This window comes from Chiloscyllium plagiosum, unplaced genomic scaffold (assembly GCF_037043375.1).
Source record: "Chiloscyllium plagiosum isolate Xiang-an unplaced genomic scaffold, Cpla_swu_hap1 HiC_scaffold_37, whole genome shotgun sequence".
NCBI lineage: Eukaryota > Metazoa > Chordata > Chondrichthyes > Orectolobiformes > Hemiscylliidae > Chiloscyllium > Chiloscyllium plagiosum.
The window spans coordinates 24,178,065-24,199,156 of record NW_028270175.1 but is presented as its reverse complement, the minus strand read 5'-3'; the positions used below and the strand labels follow the sequence as shown (position 1 = coordinate 24,199,156).

At 37.8% G+C, this 21,092-nt stretch overlaps 2 protein-coding genes across 4 annotated transcripts in view; one reads left to right on the top strand and one right to left on the bottom strand.

Annotated features, from left to right (window-relative positions):
- The first annotated feature begins 210 nt into the window (after positions 1–210).
- On the top strand, positions 211–14,587 carry LOC122540300 (uncharacterized). 3 transcript variants are annotated; one of them, XM_043675802.2, is made up of 5 exons: positions 211–275; positions 2,079–2,188; positions 4,587–5,505; positions 7,051–7,224; positions 9,575–14,587. In XM_043675802.2, exons 1-5 carry the CDS (start codon positions 220–222, stop codon positions 9,648–9,650), a joined length of 1,335 nt encoding a protein of 444 aa, XP_043531737.1. In that variant the 5' UTR covers positions 211–219; the 3' UTR covers positions 9,651–14,587. The 3 variants fall into 3 exon arrangements, with proteins under 3 accessions (XP_043531737.1, XP_043531739.1, XP_043531740.1); XM_043675804.2 differs by having other exon boundaries at positions 226–754; XM_043675805.2 differs by lacking the exon at positions 211–275 and adding an exon at positions 3,664–3,703 and having other exon boundaries at positions 2,092–2,188.
- A 416-nt stretch (positions 14,588–15,003) lies between these two features.
- The window catches only part of vwa1 (von Willebrand factor A domain containing 1), a 103,419-nt gene continuing 97,330 nt past the window's right edge, over positions 15,004–21,092 (bottom strand). Inside the window, exons 5-6 of the mRNA XM_043675806.2 lie at positions 18,892–19,167; positions 15,004–16,732 (exon numbers count right to left, since the gene is read on the bottom strand). Coding sequence (XP_043531741.2) covers positions 16,668–16,732; positions 18,892–19,167 — 341 coding nt within the window. The 3' untranslated portion in view covers positions 15,004–16,667. The remainder of the gene's footprint in view (positions 16,733–18,891; positions 19,168–21,092) is intronic.

Here is a 21,092-nt window from a genome sequence, read left to right as displayed (position 1 = left end):
CGTTCCTTGACCTCGCTCTCGATTGGCCAATCCCGACCAAAACATTCAATACACCGATTGGTCAGAGTGCGCATTCTCCCTGCCATTGGCCAGGACCACGGGCAGTACGCAACGTCGATTGGTCCAGAGGCCACTAAGGAGAGCGTGTCGTGATTGGTCCCTCGGTGGGGGTCAGAGGTTGGCTGCGTTAGTCTGAATGGAGGTTCGGTTGTGGTGGCCATGGCTCTCGGCGCCGATCGTGGGTTCGTCCTGCACGGGGTCAGGAGCCCTCTGAGGTAGGCGTTGGAGCCCTGGCTTCACCGGGTCATGGTAATCCGGCTGAGGGTGGCGACGGACCTTGTCCTGGGTAGCTTTGGCCAGTCCCCACGGGCCGTTGCTAGGGCGGTTGCCATGGACGCCGCGACAGCAGCGGCCCTGTTCATTCCTGTTTATTTGTGGATACTCCGCCATTAACTTTTATCTGAAATGATGGATAGAGAATTTCATCAACTCAATCGTAAAATAAAATTCAGAGCGTTTACATTTTTTTCTGCTGACTGTGGCAGTTGTGGTTTTGGTTTTGAGCCCGGGTTCGCCTCAGTCTCCACTTTTGCCATCTCTACACTGCAGCAACTCGCCAATTCCATCCGGAAAGAGATAAGCAGCATTTCTGTGAGCAGACTTCTCACCCAAGTTTCCTTCCAAGATAAACTCCATCGTGAATTGAACTACATTTAATTCAGTTGTTGGATCACATTCTGGAATATCCTACAAGGTATCTTTTGTGGGAGTACCGCCACCACAAGGACGACAGTTTAAGGAGGAGACGCTTTCTCTGACAGCAAGGGAAAGAAATTAAATATGGGATTGCTATAATTATCTACGTATTAAATTTGTTGTTAAGAAAGCAGTTACGAATTACAGTATAATCTCTCTAGTGGCAGTTGTTTTAGCTTTTACACCCAGTTTCAGGCTTTTTTGATTGCATCTTCCATTTCCATGGCCTCTACCTGGGAATGTCAAGACCTGCTCATTTAGCAACACATCTTCCTAACTTAGAAGTAAATTGCCAGTGCTTCTCTATTGGGTAAATCTCCCTTCCGATCAGCACTGTGGGTGTATCTGTAACTGAAGGACTGCAGTGATAGGCAGATCACCAGCACTTCTCAAGTGACACTAAGGAAGGACAGTAGAGATGGTGTTGCGAGCAGCACTCTTGTCCCATTAACTTGTTTTAAATTGCAGAATTGATATGATTGGTAATGTTTGACTCGATCTCAAAAATTAGTTCTTTTTAGCTTTTACACCCAGTTTCACTTTAGCTTTAAAGTGGCAGAAAAATAGACGTTTGTGGTATATGATTCATAAAATAGTTTAAAATTTAGATAAAAGGTTCTTGATTAAGAATAGAATTTGCTTATTGAATCATCAAAAATTAACAAATTTCACTCTAAATGATGATATAGCTCAATTCCTCAACACTGGCTTGTACCAAACCAAGTGTTAATTGTATAAATTTTAATTCACTGATTACATTTCTAAGGACTTGTTCTACATGTCAAGATGTGCCCATTTTTGGATGAGATGTTAACTTCTTGCCCCATTCTCCCCTGTTATCTTGATACAAAGGATTTAATTGTACCATTTGAAGAACAGCAATAAAATTCTCCCAATGTTCTGACTGAAATTAATCTCTCTCTAAGGATCATGCATGTTGCTACACAATTTTATTTGTTTTATTTAGTTACTATGAAACTATGTAGTGTAAATGCTGATACAATGAGCAAAATTTCATGAGCAGTAAACCTGATTGTGGTTAGAGTGCCATTTGGCTCACCAGTCCTTCTAGAACCTCTGTAGAAACTATATTTTTTAATGACATGGTTCCATCCACTTGAGGTGAGTGAGCTGCAACTTCGTGGAAGTGGAAAATAGAATAGAGTGATATTTGCCCCGTTGTAGCTTAATTCATATTTGGTCGAGCCTTTGGGGTCCAATCCTGCACAAATAAATTTGTTTATCAGCCCAGAATCACAAGACTTAAGAGATTTCATGTATGTGCAACAAGGTTGTAGTGGATATATTTGTTTCCTTTTCAGGAAGAAACTAAATGGATACCTTACAAATTCTCAAAGGACATTCACCACACATCAGCAAAGGGACATATCAGCAGATACAGCAAAAGCTCTCATGGATGATAAACTGAAGGGTATGATATTATAGTATAAAAATGAGACATTAATATTTTACATGAAATTAGTTGAATCAAGTCTCAAGAATGCTGGCAATCTGAACAGTGATTGTTATGGGTTGATAAATAACATTTGTGCTGCCAATGGAGAAGGAGCATAAGAAATATGTTCAGGAGGATGCCTTTGCTCCTGGAGCCATCTCCAGGAATAAACACAATTGTGACTGATCTTCTTCCATAATTTCACTATCTTGCATTATTTCGCTTTCCATTAATTACCTTAGGCTTCATAAATCTATCAAACTATGTCTTGACCTTATCTAATGACAACATCTCCAACCCTCTGGATAAAGAATGCCAAACAGGGAAAAAGAGGAATGTAAGTAGAAAGAGAACATGAAAGCTTCACTGAAGGGAACTTACGTACCTACGATCTTCTGGTTAAATTTATAATGCAAATTATTTTGCACTACATTCCTGACAGCAACCTCACTAGCTCAGTAGAAGGTCCTAAAATACCAACAGCATCTCATCACAAGTGAAATAATATTCACTCTTTCTATGACCTCCATTTAGGCTACTCTTTGGCTATGGTTGTGAAAGGATCATCTTCTGTTCAGAAAATTTTGCAAATCGGTAATGAGGAAGGGTTCCTTTCTTCATACTAGTCTTACCGCTGGTACTAGTCACTTCCATTTCTCTGTATCACTTTAGTTTTTAAATATCGAATATTTCTTTAACAGTTACAAAAACAGAAATTGGTAGAGAAAGTTAGCAGGTCTGGTGCATCTATAGAGAGAAAGCAGAGTTTTGGGTCCAGTGACACTTCTTCAAAACTGGTAATTGTACCTTTTTAAGTACATGGAAAATAGTACAGCACGGATCATGCCTTTTGCCAGCCACAACCCCCCAACCAAACCCCTGCACGTCTATGCTGACCATGATGCCATTCTAAACTAATTCCATTTACTTGCACACAGCCTGTATCTGTCTCGTCCCTACTTGTTCATGTGTAATGCCTCTTAAACATTGCTAGCATATCTGCTTCTACCATTCACCTGGCAGTGTATTCCAGGCATCTGCCATCCTCTGAGTAAAATACTTACCTTGCACATCTCCTTTAAACTTTTTCCCACTCACTTTAAATTTATACCCCTTAGTATTTGACAATTCCACCTTCTGACAAAGTCTCTGATGATAAGTATTTCCTTTAAAGTTAATAGCACCAAGTGTGACAATACTATGCTTTAGGAGGTGTATTTTGTCCTGTTTCTTTTATCAAGAAAGGTTGAGTCAGAGGTACAAAGCAGTCTGCACCAAAGACAATAAAGTAAACAGTTGGTGAGGCCTTGTATTTTTTAAGTAGAAACAATAGAAGCAACATGAATGGGTGGGGTGAAGCTCCCACAGAACCAGTTTTAATTTTTCAGAAGCAGTTGTTGCTGAGGTCTTGAAGCTGGATATGGAAGCTGTTTTTCCTTTCTCTATTACAGCTAAAAGCTGGGGGTTCTCTTCCTGCTGCTGGAATTGCATGTGAGACAATTTATTTTACTGACTTTGCCTTTGCCAAGAGTGTCTTTATGTGATGTTACTATTTTGGAACAGTTACTGATTAGTAGTTGAATAATCTGTTATTTTGTTAAGTTTTCCATTCGAATTAAGTTATTCCAATTCTTTCTTTTGTTGTATTTTAACTATAGTGTATAAATAATGTGTATTTTGCTTCAAGACTGATAGTTTGACCAATCAAGTTGCATCCAGAATTCAATGCCTGGCATTTGCCTTTAAAATAAGAAAAAGTTAGGGTTTAGACTATCATTTTAATATTTTAAGCGGGTTTGGTCTCTTCCATAACACCGAGTAATGTGCGATTTGCTTCATGCACTGTTTAATAGTATTGCTGTGGTCCTGAAGCAAAGAGGTTGTTGTTATAGCATGAAGTCAACTTAAAATGCTATAAGTGCACACAACACCTAAGTAGCAGCACCAATATCCATCATAATCACTGAAATTGCAATTATCAGCTGCTTATTGTTAATACTGGAGGTTTGTGATAATTATTTAAAATAAATCAGAATAAAGCTGGTTTAAAGAGTGAGCTCAATTGTACAAGTATAATCTCTTAATATTCATGTTGCAAATCACTACATGTGATACAAATGAGGCAGCTGCCATGTCCTGCATTGCAATTATAGAAATTTCAGTTGAAGGTAAAGCTATTTATTCTTTTTATTAGAGATAACTTCTATCCCTCAATTTCTCCAACTTTTCCCTACAACCTTATTTGAATTGTTTACATAATTCCTTGTTAAATTTCATATGTGTTAGAACCTTCAATTTCAAGATCATTTTCATCTTGATTAAACCAATGTTGATTTTGTATAATTTACCAATTCTTATCTACTTTTTAAATTAGAAATGCCTGTGTCAGCCAGCAGCAAGGAATGTCCCAGCATTGATGAATTGGAACAAAGTTTAAGTGAACTGAAGGTGCAGGTAAAAGGCTTGACTGACAGTCTGAGCCCTGAATTATTGACAGAGTACAAGAAAATAGGAGAATCGGACGGCATCTTTAGATCCAGTGGCAAAAACGGTGACTGGCTAGGCTCAACTGGTGGAACATTTCCTGAGGAGGATGTAGTTGGACAAGCAACAAATTCTGATGAGTCGGAATGGTTTCTGAGGCCAAGGCATATAGTGCAGTCACTTGGCAGATATCCAGCACTTGAAGAACTTAGTGTTCCCGTTCATGCTATCTCACCAGTTGATCAAGTGGTGGGTCTCACAGAGAGTGAACTCTCCAGCAAAAACAACATAACGTCTCCCATCTCACCTGTAGACATTACCTACAGAGAAAGATTTCCGCTTAAGATTGGTGCGCCACATGTAATTGGAGTCAGGGCTCTTCTTCCTCCTCAGATACCCGTCCGGCCTCAATCGCCTGAACGAACCAGATCATCATTCCTCAGAGATCGAGCTCAGACTCTCAGGCGTCCTAGGAACATCCGATCACGATCTCTGTCCCCAGCTTGTAAAAGAAGTCGTTGGCTGCAGTCCCATTCGGAATCTCCCAAACCTGTTTGGAGACCAAATTCTACGAAAGTAAATGCATGTGGACAGCCCCCTCCCCCCATTAACAGGCAGAGGTCAAGGAGCAGCAAGATAAGTTCCAACAGACTGACACAATCATATTCCTACAGACCAGAGAAATTCAATTCAAGCTCCCAACTTGTGTCAAGTCAGAGCCTGGATGACAGCTCAAGCTTCTTGTGGACTCCATACAGTTTAGCAGCCCCAGCTGTGTCATCTCTTTCTGCTCAGGAAATCAGTAAAAGGTAGTCTTCTTCAGTCTGTACCACTCTGCTGCAAACAAAGTTGTAGAAATCATACATAATATCTGTTTTTTTTAAAAATACAGGACTCCGTACCAAAAATGAATCCCTCTCAATTGACAAAAACCTCAAAATACTGTCTAGTTCTTCTTACCATTTCTTATTCTGTTTGCTTCCATTACCTTCCTAGGTAGTCCAATCCACACATTCACTTTGTACAATGGCATTAAAACTGCATTTCCCTTCTTCTAAGTTTCAAACTGTATTCATGTTTCTAGACAACTTCATTGGGTTTATAGCCTTGCTTATAAATGTTGATTAATATCTATTTTGAACCTTCCCATATCTGTAAGATATCTGGGTTCTTCAACCGCTTCCCAAAACTTAAGTATCAGTTTCGTTGCCTTCAATGCTTTAATATCTTCCTTTTGGTATTAAGCCCAAAATTATCAACATTGCTCTGTGAGTGGCTGTACCAGTGTTTTCCACAGGTTCATTTTTTGCAATCTGTGCTCTAATTTCTTTGGCAATTTTTTCTATATACTATTGTTGTTTCTTTTCATGAACTATCCATCAGTACACTTTCTCTTCTATTTTATTATTGCCCATATGTTGATATTATCAAAAACTTAAAGCAAATAAGTTTTGACCCCAAAATATTTTATATTGTCTGTACACAGCAACAGCTCCAAGAACTCATCACTTTGGCACACACAACTTCCGTCCCTTCAGTAGCTTAGTTTTTTTTAGTGTTTCCATTTGCTCAGTGCCCCCATAAAGCCTAAGGACACTGAAGCCTATTGTACCTAAGCCTTCAACCTGACATCAGCTAATTTAATACAAGTTGTATAATAAAATCACAACCCTATGTAGTTTGTGTGTTAGTAAAATGCTCACTGGCTTTAACCTATTGAGCAACAGAGAGCCACCTAATTTGTTCTTATAGACTTTATGCAAAAAAAGAAATCCACTTGTAACTTCTAACCCAATACTTAGTGTCCTAACGTACAAACAAAGAACAGAAGTAGGCCAATTAGTCCCTCAAGCTTGCTCTGTCATTTAATAGATTCAGGACTGATCTGATTGTCACCTCAAATCTACATTCCCATCTACTCCTGATCGCCTTTAACCTCTTCTGCTTCTGTAATTTTCCCTTCTCTTGCCTTTGCAATTTAATTTAGTTTAAACCTAAAATCGCAAAATTGTGCAATCTGCATTAAATAAACATTTAGATTATAATATTAAAAACTAAAAATGGCTGATCATCCATACTGAATAGTTTACTAAGCTTTAGAAATCACTAGACTTGGCTGTTGTGAGAAAGTTTAACAAGAACAGCAAAAAATAAATGAACAAGCAGACACCTTTTGCAGGGAGAAACTTTTTTTAAGAGACAAATTGCATTTCAAGACATTATGTTCAGTAAGATAAAATCTAGGAGCGAAATTAATAATATACAATGATTCCAGAACTTGATATTTGATGAAGAAAGAAACATTTTGTGATGGAAACAGTTGCACCTCAGCTTCCTTAATCTTCCTCCTGCAGGTTCCTGCAGTCGTTGGCAGAGGGCGATGTCAGACAATCATTGGTGGAAATGTCACCATACCAACAAGAACTCTCCCATCTGAGGTTGCAACGTCTCCGAGTTGAGGAAGAGTTTCTCCTGGAGCTGAAACGACAACAAGAACTGGAGAGAATCCGGGGTCCACAGCCAAAGTGGTAAGTGAGGAATGAGAGAGATATAAAGTAGTCTCTTTTTGAATTAGTCACAGGAGATATTAAAAACCAAGTGCTCCCTACTGTTCATTATTGAGTATATATTCTGTGCAGGTATCTTAGCTTTAAAGTATTGAATATATACCTAAACAGCAACATCACACTTCAGGAAGGATGTTAAGACACAGTAGGGAGGTTGGAAGAGATTATGATACCAGGAATAGGAAACTTGTATGGAGAGATTAGACAGGCTGGAGTTGTTCCCTTTAAAATAGAACAAGTTAAGATGAGATTTGTCAAAGGTGTTCAGGATTATGAATACTTTGGATGCATAAACAAGGAGAACCAGATTGTAGTGAGAAAATGGTTGGTACCAGAACAAGAAGAGTGAAGATGTTACTCTAAGAAACCTAAGGTGACATAAGAAAACTTTTCTTGACAGTAGTCATGATTTGGAGATGTCGATGTTGGACTGGGGTGTACAAAGTTAAAAATCACACAACACTAGGTTATAGTCCAACAGATTTAATTGGAAGCACACTAGCTTTCGGAGCGTCGCTCCTTTATCAGGTGGTAGTGGAGTGCTCGATCCTAACACACAGAATTTATAGCAAAAATTTACAGTGTGATGTAACTGAAATTATACATTGAAAAATTGATTGTCTGTTAAGCCTTTCATCTGTGAGAATACAGTGATAGTTTCACTTCTTTCATGTGTAAATCACAAAACCTTTTTTTAAAATTAAAAAGTTGCATTCTCGGGTTAGCTGTTAACAATGGTGATAGCTGGACAATATGTTGAAGGTGTTAGCCCCTGTGTTCTCTGTCTATGTCATGAAGTTTAGATTGATTCTAATCTAAAAAGTGAGATAACGGAGTTTTACATAAATTCATGCAGGGTTACATTGTACTTTGCTCAAAACTGCATGCATTAATGTAGAACTCTGAGCTCAAAACTGCATGAATTTATGTAAAACTGTTATCTCACTTTTTAGATTAGAATCAATCTAAACATCAGGTCATAGACAGAGAACACAGGGGGCCAACACCTTCAACATATTGTCTAGCTATCACCATTGTTAACAGCTAACCCGAGAATGCAACTTTTTAATTTAAAAAAAGGTTTTGTGATTTACACATGAAAGAAGTGAAACTATCACTGTATTCTCACAGATGAAAGGCTTAACAGACAATCAATTTTTCAATGTATAATTTCAGTTACATCACATTGTAAATTTTTGCTATAAATTCTGTGTTAGGATTGAGCCCTCCACTACCACCTGATGAAGGACCGTCGCTCCGAAAGCTAGTGTGCTTCCAATTAAACCTGATGGACTATAACCTGGTGTTGTGTGATTTTTAACTTGCTTGCCAGAGTTCTGATCTGTAATACACTGCCTGAAAGGGTGATGGCAGCAAATTCAATAACAATATTCAAAAAGGAATTGGATAAATACTTGGAGATCAGAAAATCACAAGACTACAGGGAAAGAGCAGGGGAATTGGATTAATGGTTCAGGCAGTGTCAAAGGCACAGGGAGTTAAGATTTATCTAATGAAATCACTTAACATACAGGAGTCAAAAATTCAAATGAAAAAGCGTATAAAACACCCAAAAGGACAACATGGAATTGTATGACCCAAGGTGATGCTAAGTTAACCAAGCAACACTACCCTATAGCAACACTTACTGTAAAAAGAACATGTTTGACTGCTGGCACTAATCTTCCTGAGGAGTTCTGGTAAGCCAGAAGGACATGGCATGATTCATTTGCTGCTATCGCCACAAGCGAGGATGTGTGAACATAGAATATGCATATTATTTATAGACTGCGCCATTAATCACAAGTACCTGTGACTGGCTAGAGTCTGTTATAAATCATCAGTGTCTGGTCTGATTGTGGTCTGTTATAAATCATAGATTTCTAAAATTGATTACGGTATAAAAAGGACATTAGCAGGGTCTTGTTGCAGTTAGATGATTTCTGTCATGCCTGGCAACAAAATGATGTAGTGTTAAGTTGAATGCAACAAAACCTGATTCAGCCACCATTTTCTTTAAAGGTCATCAAATTCTACAAACAAATTATTCCGTAAAATGGAGACAATTTAACATGAATGTTTTTATCTGATGGTCAGATAGTTGTAAAAAATTACTGCACCCTTGCTGTCATGATTTATGACATTTGAAGCTCATATTTAGATTCCTGAACTGCATTTTCTTGAGTTCATTTTATATTTATGGTAGGTTAAGGTGATTCGTTGTATCCAAAATCTCTGGTATTTTGGGATCATTATTCTGAGACCAATTTGTTTTTGATGAGTTGAGAAGATTGATTTTTCATCTTTCTAGGTATGAAATGAAAGGATCTCGCTTCCATTATGAAGCTCACAAGAACAATGAATTGATACGAAGCAGCAAGGACTAGCGGTCTATTTTTAAATATCGGGAGGATCTGCTCTCTGCATCCAAGGACTTTGTTCCAACCAACTGTCACAGAAACCCAGATTCTATGTGATATTCAACAGTAACTATTCTGGTTTGCTAACATTCAATCATCCAGGCATTCAGAAAAATTACTCTCACATGTGTCTATTTGAAAGTAGGACTATTATCCTCTGTAGTCAGGTCTCATTGACACACTATAGTATGATCAAACGTCAATGTGAGACCTCCACCAGGAGTAAGCGTTTCATTCTGACTGGAATGAAGCAGAATGAAGTTGAATTTAAGAATTACTAAGGTGGTTTGAATACTGGGCATGTTTATGAATTCCCTGCTTTCCAATAATATTAAGTGATAATGAAATGGAACTATGTGCATAGATGTTAGCAATCAGCAGGCAGGCAGAATGTGAATTATAACTGTATGTGACTCTGTGTTGCTTATATTGTCAGATTGGTGGTATAGTAACTGCATCATGAAATGATATAAATTTGATGTAAAGAGAATGAATGATTTTCTTGAAACTTTTCTCCTGGAAAGCAAAAGTTTGCTGTCTAATCCTGATTCATTTTGATGAAGCTGTTTGTTTCAAAAATGCAAGAAAGAAAAGTGCTTGTATCCTGCAAGCATGGTGACCTTCTGTAAAGATGCAACATTATAAAAATAGATTTGCAGCAAACATTCCAATTCTTTGCCAAGAAATGAATGAGTTTTTAAAACTTGTGCTTCATAGTTCCTTAGATGCTGCATTTGCAGTTGTAGCATATGCAATATCATAGGATATATGCAGATCATGAAGGTCATTTGGCCCATCTTAACATCTGTAGATATAAGTTCTACACCCTCACCCTTCAACCCCCGTCACAGTATCTAATTGTATCATTCCATGGTATTGGTTTCCAATTATCTACCCAACTGACGTCAGTTCTAATGTGCCTTCCATTAATTTAAACCAGCAGTTCATACGTTGCTGATTTAACTTTTTCTTTAATGCTTATTCATTATATAATGCTTTAAGGTTCTCACTCAGTCACTTCCTTTCAAGGCTGAAATACTCAAGTTTCTCCAGTTTTGCCTCATAATTTAGTTTGTTTGATGCACAAAATCAGCCTCGTGCCTTCACATCACATCCTCAATGCTTGAATATTTTCCAAAAGCCTTGTTGGCCAGATGTGGTCTGCTTGCACTGCTGGCTCATTATAATTTCCTGAAATTTGTATTTTCTTGTACACAATCCATTCAGCATTTCTTTTGCTTTATTGATTCCAGTAACGTCGTGATTACATACGTCAAGCAGCAAATCTGCTTATTCAGTTTTGTCTTCTTTAACTTCACCCTTCAACAATTCTGGCAGGATACATCTGCTGCTCTTTGTAGAGCTTTCTATAATCCACTTGGTATGTCATGTCTTAAAGGAAGTAAAATAGCTTAGTTAGGCAAAATCATCCCTTTTAGTATCTACTGGCTGAAGTAATTGAACGATTTAATTCAATTCAAGATAGGTTCACTGAAAATAACTGATCAAACAATGGCAACACAAACGTTTCTTGTTTTAAAATTAGTTCTGATCTGTAACTGTAATATTAATTTTGCATGTCACCATTTAGGTGAGTAGTAAATATAAGTGATAGACATAAAAGTGTCAAAATTATGAAGAGGTTGGTGCATTTACTGTTGTCAGTAGGGATCAATGCATTTATTGATACATTTGTCATCAGTGGGGATTGGTGCATTTGTTGTCTGTGTGCTTGTTTTTGATGGGGTCATTGTGTTTATCGTCAATTGGGGGAATGGGGAGCCCTTCTGATGATGAGGGACAGAGGGTATTTTTGTTGGAAGGAGAAGGAAGACCTATCATTAATGGGAGGGAAGAAAGGCTTATTGTCGGTTGGAGCGAGGATAAAGAGTCTATTGTTGACTGGAATCAGACCGTTTATAATTTATGGAAGGTGCTTTTGGTTGCTTATTTTATTAAGAGGACAATGCATTTATCATTGATAGTGTGATGTTAGTATTAATTGGGTTGTTTGTTTTAATTATGTTTTGCACTGTTTCCAAGGTTTAAGCATCACCCTAATGTCTCTGTGAGTAAATATGATATGGCCAGAGCAGTGTATCAGCATTACTTCCTCCAACTTGCTCTCTCTTGCTTTTTCAACAATTCAGCATTCTATTACCTTTGCTTATTTACTGTTCCATAATGATGCAATATGTTGAATCACAGGCTAAGTCGTACTATTAGGAAGGTCTGTGTCAGTATCATAGGTGTGAAAGCATTATATGGTCATCATTTATTGGGGATTAGACAGTGACCAGACAGTGTTGATCACTGATGATGCAGATAGTTGGTATCAAGTGTGTGCATAATGTGTTGTTGAGGGCAGAATGTTGCTATAAAATGGTGTGGGGTGGGCCATAATTCTGAAAGCATTGTTATATTTGGCTGTGTGGATTTCATCGAAGAGAAATGTATGTTGTTATCATTAATGGTGCTGTATTTACATCATTAAATGGTTTGTGATTTAATTGATATGGGGCAGTATGTGGACACAATGTGTAATATATTTTGAAGGTTGAGTATGATTTAATTAATAGATAAATGAGAAACTGAGTGATTTTTCTGAGGAAAAGAAATGAGCCATTATATGATTAATACATGGTGTTACTGAGGGCATTTGCCTTGCTATAGATTTTGTGTCATATTTACTGAAATAACAGGAAAGGAAACATGTGAATGCTGATGCGTGCAAAGTTTGGCCACTCACCCAGCAGTGCCCTGTCATTCCCCAAGAAAAGACAAAATCAATCTTGCCTTCAGGTTAGTTATGCAAAAACGAGAAAAACACCTCCTGCCCATTCTTTATCAACAAAGATTAATTACACTTTGATTCATGTTCAAACTTCATTACAAATAGAAGTTTTAATGCTACAGTAATTAAATCTTCAATGATATTAATTTTTAAAGCAACTGAGCTACTGCTTTGATGTTACAGTATGGGGTTGTCATGATGTACTGTCATGAGAACGCTAAGTTGCTCAGATTGTATTTGAGTCAGAGTTCTGATTTTCAATAATAGCACTGAAACCTTTGAGCTGTTAACACTCCACTCTTAACATTTTTACCAGAAGTCAAATTTTACAGCAGCAGTTCAGAGGGAAGTTTGTGTGTATATATAAAGTTAAAAATCACCTGATGAAGGAGCAGTGCTCTGAAAACTAGTGCTTCCAAATAAACCTGTTGGACTATAACCTGGTGTTGTGTGATTTTTAACATATATACACACACAAACTTCCCTCTGAACTGCTGCTGTAAAATCTGACTTCTGGTAAAAATGTTAAGAGTGGAGTGTTAACAGCTCAACAACCTGGTGTTGTGTGATGTTTAACTTTGTACACCCCAGTCCAACAGCAGCTCCTCCAAATCATGTGTATATAGAGAGCAGATGCTCCATGGTGCTGCTGATTGAGGGGATAGGATCCATGTGTTTACCTTTCTGAGATGGCAGGGGGAGGGGGAGAGAAAGAGGGGTCAGAAACTAGGGAGCAAAAAATTTCAAGATAAAAAAATGCCACTGCGAAAAGAAAAAATGGTGATAATTTCCAAATGGCCATTAAGACCAGAAGATAAAAGGGGTGACACTGAATAGAAGGAGAAAATGTAAAAGGATATCAGAGGCTGGAGGATCTGTACAGGACACGAGGCAGGGGTAGGAAGGCAAGCAGTTGGTTAATTTGATTTGGCTGGTGATAGCACATTATCAAATTTAAAGGTTGTATGTTTTGAGGTAAAATACCTCTATGATGTTAGAATGCAGGGATTGCAATTAAAATCAACCTTGAAAGAAAGAAAATGGTGTATTGAAAGTAATTGCAGTGTATTTTACTGTGACAGAATTAGATTCAGTAGATTGGAGGAATGCCAACACTGCTAATTTGAGATTTTAGTGTAAAAAATTATATACCAGAACTTCATCTGTCAATGTGTGTCTACATTAGTGATTGGGTATGCAGTGAACTTCACAATGGAACATTGATAAATTACAGTATGTGGTGTTTCAGTAAACATCATGGCTTGAATTAATGTTCAAGACCTTTCACTGTGACATTGCTGAATTTTTAATACGTAATTTTGTAGATTTGCAGCACCATTTGGTGGCATTATGCTGCAGGGGGGTCAGCTTTGTCTCAGTAATGTATTATTCAGTGAGTAATTCAGCCAGTGTCCAAAAAGTCCAAGGTTTAGTTCTGTACTGACTTAACTGATCTCAATCAACATCAAGTAGAAATCCTCCAATTGACCTCGTGTCTTTAGACAGGTTATGGTCTTAGTGTGATTCTCTTCCATTTTTAGCAGCCTGAAATAAATTGCTTAGGAGATAGCATCCAAATCAAAATTTTAATTTCTAAATGGAGTCAGCACCAAAAATGACTTCAACCTTCACTCAACTGTCAGAGGCTACTAAAAATTATCACAAGGGTTGGATTTACTAAAATGGGCAAAGAGTTATGTTTCAGAGATTATTTTTCCCTGCAAAGTATATATTGAATGAGGGAACTTGCACAGTATACATCCCTTGAACCTATGCTTACAAACAGCATTAGCTGTTACCTTCCAAAGTAATGAGAAGAAAATCACTAAGGGACATAGGTTCTTTTAACTGAGCCATAGGTCTACACTTTGTTTAGATTGCATTCCCAATATCCAAGAGTATTGTGTCTGATTGCTGTCAGCATTTTCAATGCAATTACTGGCTTGTATGCCTTAGATTATTATAAATGTTGATATGTCTACAGTTTCAAATTATTTTAAATTGAATCCTTTAATCAAATATGGGCTATTTATTAATATGACATTTTTTATCAGTGCCTAAAATTTTCTATTGTATCCTAATGATGGGAAATAAAATCTTTTTACCAGTGGTTCAAAGCAGATTATTCTTAAGAAAAAGGCATTCACAGGATGCTAAACTGTATTCAATCACATTCTACATGGTTTTGCATTAATGTGCAATTGTGTTGTTCATTCTTAGATTGATTTTATAATGATTCACTTTTCTGGTATTCTGGTTAATGTGTACTGATCTATTAAAAGGTGGATTTAAAGGAATGCAAATTTACTGCAAGTGATACATAACCACCAATAACAAGATAACAAGCCTGGAGTAGAAATGGTCTAAAAATCCATAAACTCCATATAACTATTCACTGATATTAGGACTGTTGAATAACAGACAGTACGGACTGATAGCAGTGTAATTGAAAGGATCAGTTCATCCTACACACAATAATATTTTCAATGTGATTCTTTGGTTTTACAGTTGATTTTAAAAACACACTCTCAATAAAAGTATTTATTTAAAAAACCCTACAATAACAGCATTATTGTAATAGATGTCATTTGCTAAAAATATATTTTGCAAATAATGAATCAGTACTCCTTCTGAAAGAACAATCATTTTGTAAATTAGTCACTGTTAATAGTCAGGAATGATAAAATGATGAAATTTTAACCATAAATAGAAGGAAGAAAATAACTTACTGGGACACGATAGTCATGTTGTCACATTGCATACAAAGAGTCTTAAGACTAAACATTCAACTCGGGGTCTCCATCTGACAATTTTCACTATGTGTAGAACATACATTTATAGTTTGTCCATGTTCTCTCTTTAACATGACAACTACAATGAATCACATTGTTGAGTGCGGTCATCACTAACTTGACTAATGTACTTTCTATTTTAGCAGAGACACAGAATCACCAGGGCACAGAAGGAGGCCAACCATCCCATTTCGGGAAAGCTTCAAGTTATTAGAAGAGAATACGTCACTTTCAAAGCATGAGTTATAGTGTAACTGCTTGTGGAATCATTTTATCTGCACTACAAATGAATTCACATTTTACTTGATACAGGAATGGCTACTACACATTTAATGACTGTGTATAGAAACCAAACATATAGACTGCTAAATTTACAGAGTTGTACAGAGATTAGGTAGTTACTGAACTATCATGTTAGCATTTCAGATCTGATAAACAAAATCATGTAATTTGGACTTGCTTAAAAAAGTGTCAAAGTAAAATCCAGCCCCATTTCTGGCACAATCTAAGATCTTACATTTTGTCTGTTTCTCAGATTTAGTTATTGATTCTTAACCATACATTCACATAAGCACTGAGATAGTAATCAGAAGGAGGAATCCTGGTTAACATTTTAGTTGCTCTGCAGTTTGCTTGAGAAGAGCTAACTCACTGCAAAATAGGATTCAAACCTGTGACATTCTGGAAGGATCAGAATCTACCCTGGATACCTTATTTTGCCCATTGACCTAGCAAACAAAGTCATTCATTTTCAAACAGCAAATATTTTTTGTGGTTGAGGAGGCCAACTTCTTTTCAAACATGTTTATTAAAAATAAGAAAGTGCTTTGAACTGGTATGGCTGTGACACTGCCTCTTGAGATGTTTCTCAGAATAAATCCTGCAATAACAGAACTATATTACACCTTTGGCATTAGTACTGAAAACATCATAGAAAAAGCTCAACCACACTTGTGCCAAAGGTGCGTTACAGGATTGCTTGCGAACCAGATTTTTGCAATTTGATGTATCAAAGAGTAATAGCATCTTAGGAGTGTCACATCTGCATGGATCTCAGCTGTATCCAAAAAGAATGGGAAGCAGAAAATGATCCAACACTGTTATTATCAACCAAATTCTCATCAAACTCCAACACCAAGAATGTGAAGGATCGTCAGACTTAAAATGGGGAGGGTTGAGTATTTTGAGAAGTTGGATTCTCAGCACAATGAATTACTGGGAGTCTACACAGTTCAGTTGCTTGTGCAATACTGATGCAGAGTGACCATCCCCTGATTGAGTGTTATTCAACACTACAAGTAAATTGCAGAAAGTTTATTATTAATCCCAGCTAATTTCTGGTTGTGGTGAGTCCTGTTGTTTTATGGCTTTTATTGTCTTGAAGATTTATTCATCATTTTACCAGCAAGGATCCTCTTGAGTGCAGAATGATTTGGCAGATTCTGTCCCGAGAGATAAGGAATCTGAAAGAGGAAAGCAGACAAGAGTTAGAATAGATGGTTAAAATCTTACATTTTGCAAGAAAATCTAACTTAAGGATCAACAAAAGCTATTCAAATTCAAATACCACCCTCTTACATTAAACTTAACCATTGCTGTTTTTCCCTGTACTACTCTAACTTATCCATTTGTATTCATTCCTCTAGTATCTATCACAGAATGTCCCAGTGGTGTCCTCTCACCTATCAATACTTGTGTTTAGTTTTTATAATTTACTGATCACAGTGTAGCTCCCGGTACACCAAGTCGCTTATCTGTTTCCAGTACCCAACTCATTGTCACTTGTTCCTCATTTATGCAAGCTTATCAATCATAGTCTGTCCCTCTGGAACCCGATAGCCCATCGATGCATGTCTCCTCCAAGTACTATAACACACCCAAAGTTGGTTACTATATTACGCTAATTCTTCCATTAAAACCCATCCGTCTAATATGCTTCAAGTATCCCAAGTTTAATTTTGATGGCAGCTCCTCTAGAACCCAAACTAACCTAATAATGTCAGTCCTTGAAATCAACCCATCAATACTCTTGATTTCAATACCCAATATCTCATAGGAAGATAAATCCCTGTGTAATCCTAACTTGTCCATTAGTAATCCTGAGTCTCTATAATACTGCCCCATCAATAACCATCCCCCAGTGCTCTGACTGACAATACGATATTCAGCTACAGTTCAAATGCCCCTGGAATGTATGCTCATGCTCTTCTTAGAGTTCCAATACAGTCTTACTATAAGTATTCAAACAGTAAATTGAAACAATGGACAAGCTGTGAACTTAACTATCAGGCAAATCTTGAATCCGTCTGGTTATCTGATATGGAATATACTCTTAAAAATGTTCAGGCATTCCTGTGGGAAATCTGTGCTGATATGATCCTTTTACCTGAGTGCTATTATTAGGCTGCAATTAAACTGACATCCAAATCATGACAAAGCATTGAGGGCAACGGTACTGTTTGGCAGGGGTTCATTCATAATTTGGAGCTATTTTAATTATTTTATGGTTTACTTTCACAGCCAGTACTCTTGTCCATTCTTACTCACCTTTGAACTGAGTGGCTTGCTTGGCCATATCAGAGTGCAATTATTGGTCAACCATATTTCTGTGGGTTCAGGTAAGAACGGAAGATTTCCTTTCCAAAAACTGCATTAATGACCATATGGGTCATTTATTGTAATCAGTGATATTTCTCTTGGTAACCATCACTGAGACTAGCTTTATGTTGCTGTAGTGGGATGTGAATAATGTTTGCACTAAAAGCAGGGTATCAGATTTTATGGTTAGACTTTGTTGCATTTAGGAGATGTTTAATTAGAGAAGGACAAGTTGCTGTTCATTCCCTACACTTTTTCTTTCCTTTATCCTCTACCACTAAATTGCCTATGTTTCTGAATCAATTACCATTTACAAGCAAAGTCTGTCGGGGCAATACAATTACACTAAAAGTGAGGAAAAGGTAAAGGAAATAGGGAACAAAATCAAAATGGAATTATAAAGTCATACAGACTTTTCGGTCCCATCAGTGCATGCTGACCATAATCCCAAACTAAACTAGTCCCATCTGCCTGCACTTGGTCCATACTCCTCCAAACGTTCTCATTCATGTACTTACCTAAATGTCTTTTTCACATTGTAACTGTAACTGCATCCACCAATTCATGTGGAAGTTCATTCCACACACGAACCACTCTATAAAAATTGCCATTGCTGGAGAGTGAAATAAGGCAATCCACCCTGTATTGCCCACCTCTCTTTAAAGGCATTGAGAGTGTTGGTGGACACCACGTGTTTTGTCTCAAGGATGCCTGGACACAAATGTAGCCATAGAAGAGGAGCAGTCAGCTTGGAATTATGGCCTCCTCCAGAGCTTGCTGCCTGAATGTTGAAATTCATTCTCTATATGCAGCAATCTACAATTAGTCTAAAGTTATGATGAGATGTGCAAATTATCTAAAGACTGGCAACTCTAAGTGAGACAAAGGACAATCTTAATGCACTAAATATAATTATTATTGGATGCTATTGCAACATAATTTATTTGCATGTATGCATTCATAAATACAATTCACCTGACTAAATGACCAGGCGTGGTAGCCCTTGCTTGATTCAGTTACCTACCTTGTTGCTGAGGTGTGTGTACCGTCCTGCACAAGCCTTGCCCTGTACCATTTTTGTACACTGCTTTCACACAAATCCGGTTGTCAGCGCCAGGAATAAGATCTGTTAAGAGCACACTTTGGACCTGTGCCGGGATGTTTCTCACAGAGGGGCTTCTTCGATGACGAGTGCAGCGCACTCTGTAGTTGAGCACTCTTCCTTTGGCAGGGTCCCATGAGGCTATGACACTGGTGGGGCTAATGTCAGTTAGCTTCAGGTGGTTGACTTGGAAACTCACTGTTCAGATCAAAAACAGAGGACAAAAATGACCTTCAATTAGGGAAAAGACCTCAGATTGGTGATTCACACCCAGTGGTAAATAATTGTTCTGTACTTATGTTTGTTATGTTGGTGTACGGACAAGAGAGTGGCCAGATTATGGTACAGATTGTTCCACTAGAAGTATTTTGCTTTCAGCAATGTATTTCACTTGATGTGGCAATTCTTATAATCCCTTGTAACATAGATTATACTCGATGAATCCAACAGATATTTATTACTGCTAGTTATTGTAGATAAACATTACGTTTTTAAAGGCATTGAAGTGTCTGAACTAATATTAAGTTAATAGGTTACATGGAGTAGCATGTGAGAAAAAACTATCATTTTATTTTCTGTATTTTTGGTTGGGAATTGAAATGGAAAAATAACTTTTAAAATGAAGAATTATGGAAGGAATTACTGCACAATTAAAAACAAAAACTACTGAAACTCGTTATGTGTGGTGTTTATACTGCTGCTTTGTTCAAACAGTTGGGCAATCTATTTATAAATGGCTTTGCACCAGGGCATGTAAGCAAGTGAGATTTGACCAGCAAAAAAATAGCTGATTGGTTTGTGCAACTGTGACAAGTCGTGGGTGTCAAAGGTCATCAGTCCGATGATAACTGCAATTGGTTCCTGAGTAGCTGAGCAGCTTGCAGGTGTGAAACAGTGAGAAGCCTTCAGACTTCTGGAAGAACAAGCTGTGTATCTCCCATTCTGCAGCACCAGTTGCTGTAAAGTGAGTCTCCTTCAAAGAAATTAAAAGAATTGGAAAAAAGAGAATGAAGGACAGAAATTCCCTGCAACCACAAAGATAAACTCAGCAAATCTTGTGGACTCGTGCTATTGATCTAGTTCAAGATGCTTCCACTCATAAAATTAGGTTTTTTTTTGTTTCTCCATGTCAGTCTGCATGTCATAGAGTCATAAAGTCATAGAGATGTACAGCATGGAAACAGATCCTTCGGTCCAACCCGTCCATGCCGACCAGATATCCCAACCCAATCTAGTCCCACCTGCCAGCACCTGGCCCATATCCCTCCAAACCCTTCCTATTCATATACCCATCCAAATGCCTTTTAAATGTTACAATTGTACCAGCCTCCACCACTTTGTCTAACAGCTCATTCCACACATGTACCACCCTCTGTGTGAAAAGGTTGCCACTGAGGTCTCTTTTATATCTTTCCTCTCTCACCATAAACCTATGCCTTCTAGTTCTGGACTCCCCCACCCCAGGGAAAAGACTTTGTCTATTTATCCTATCCATGCCCCTCATAATTTTATAAACCTCTATAAGGTCACCCCTCAGCCTCCAACGCTTCAGGGAAAACAGCCCCAGCCTGTTCAGCCTCTCGCTATAATTCAAATCCTCCAACCCTGGCAACATCCTTGTAAATCTTTTCTGAACCCTTTCAAGTTTCACAACATCCTTCCGATAGGAAGGAGACCAGAATTGCACACAATATTCCAACAGTGGCCGAACCAATGTCCTGTACAGCAGCAACATGACCTCCCAACTCCTGTACTCAATACTCTGACCAATAAAGGAAAGCATACCAAACACCTTCTTCATTATCCTATCTACCTGCGACTCCACTTTCAAGGAGCTATGAAACTGTACTCCAAGGTCTCTTTTTTCAGCAACACTCCCTAGGACTTTACCATTAAGTGTGTAAGACCTGCTAAGATTTGCTTTCCCAAAATGCAACACCTCACATTTATCTGAATTAAACTCCATCTGCCACTTCTCAGCCCATTGGCCCATCTGATCAAGATCCTGTTGTAATCTGAGGTAACCTTCTTCGCTGTCCACTACACCTCCAATTTTGGTGTCATCTGCAAACTTACTAATTATACCTCTTATGCTCACATCCAAATCATGTTGAAGAGTTTTA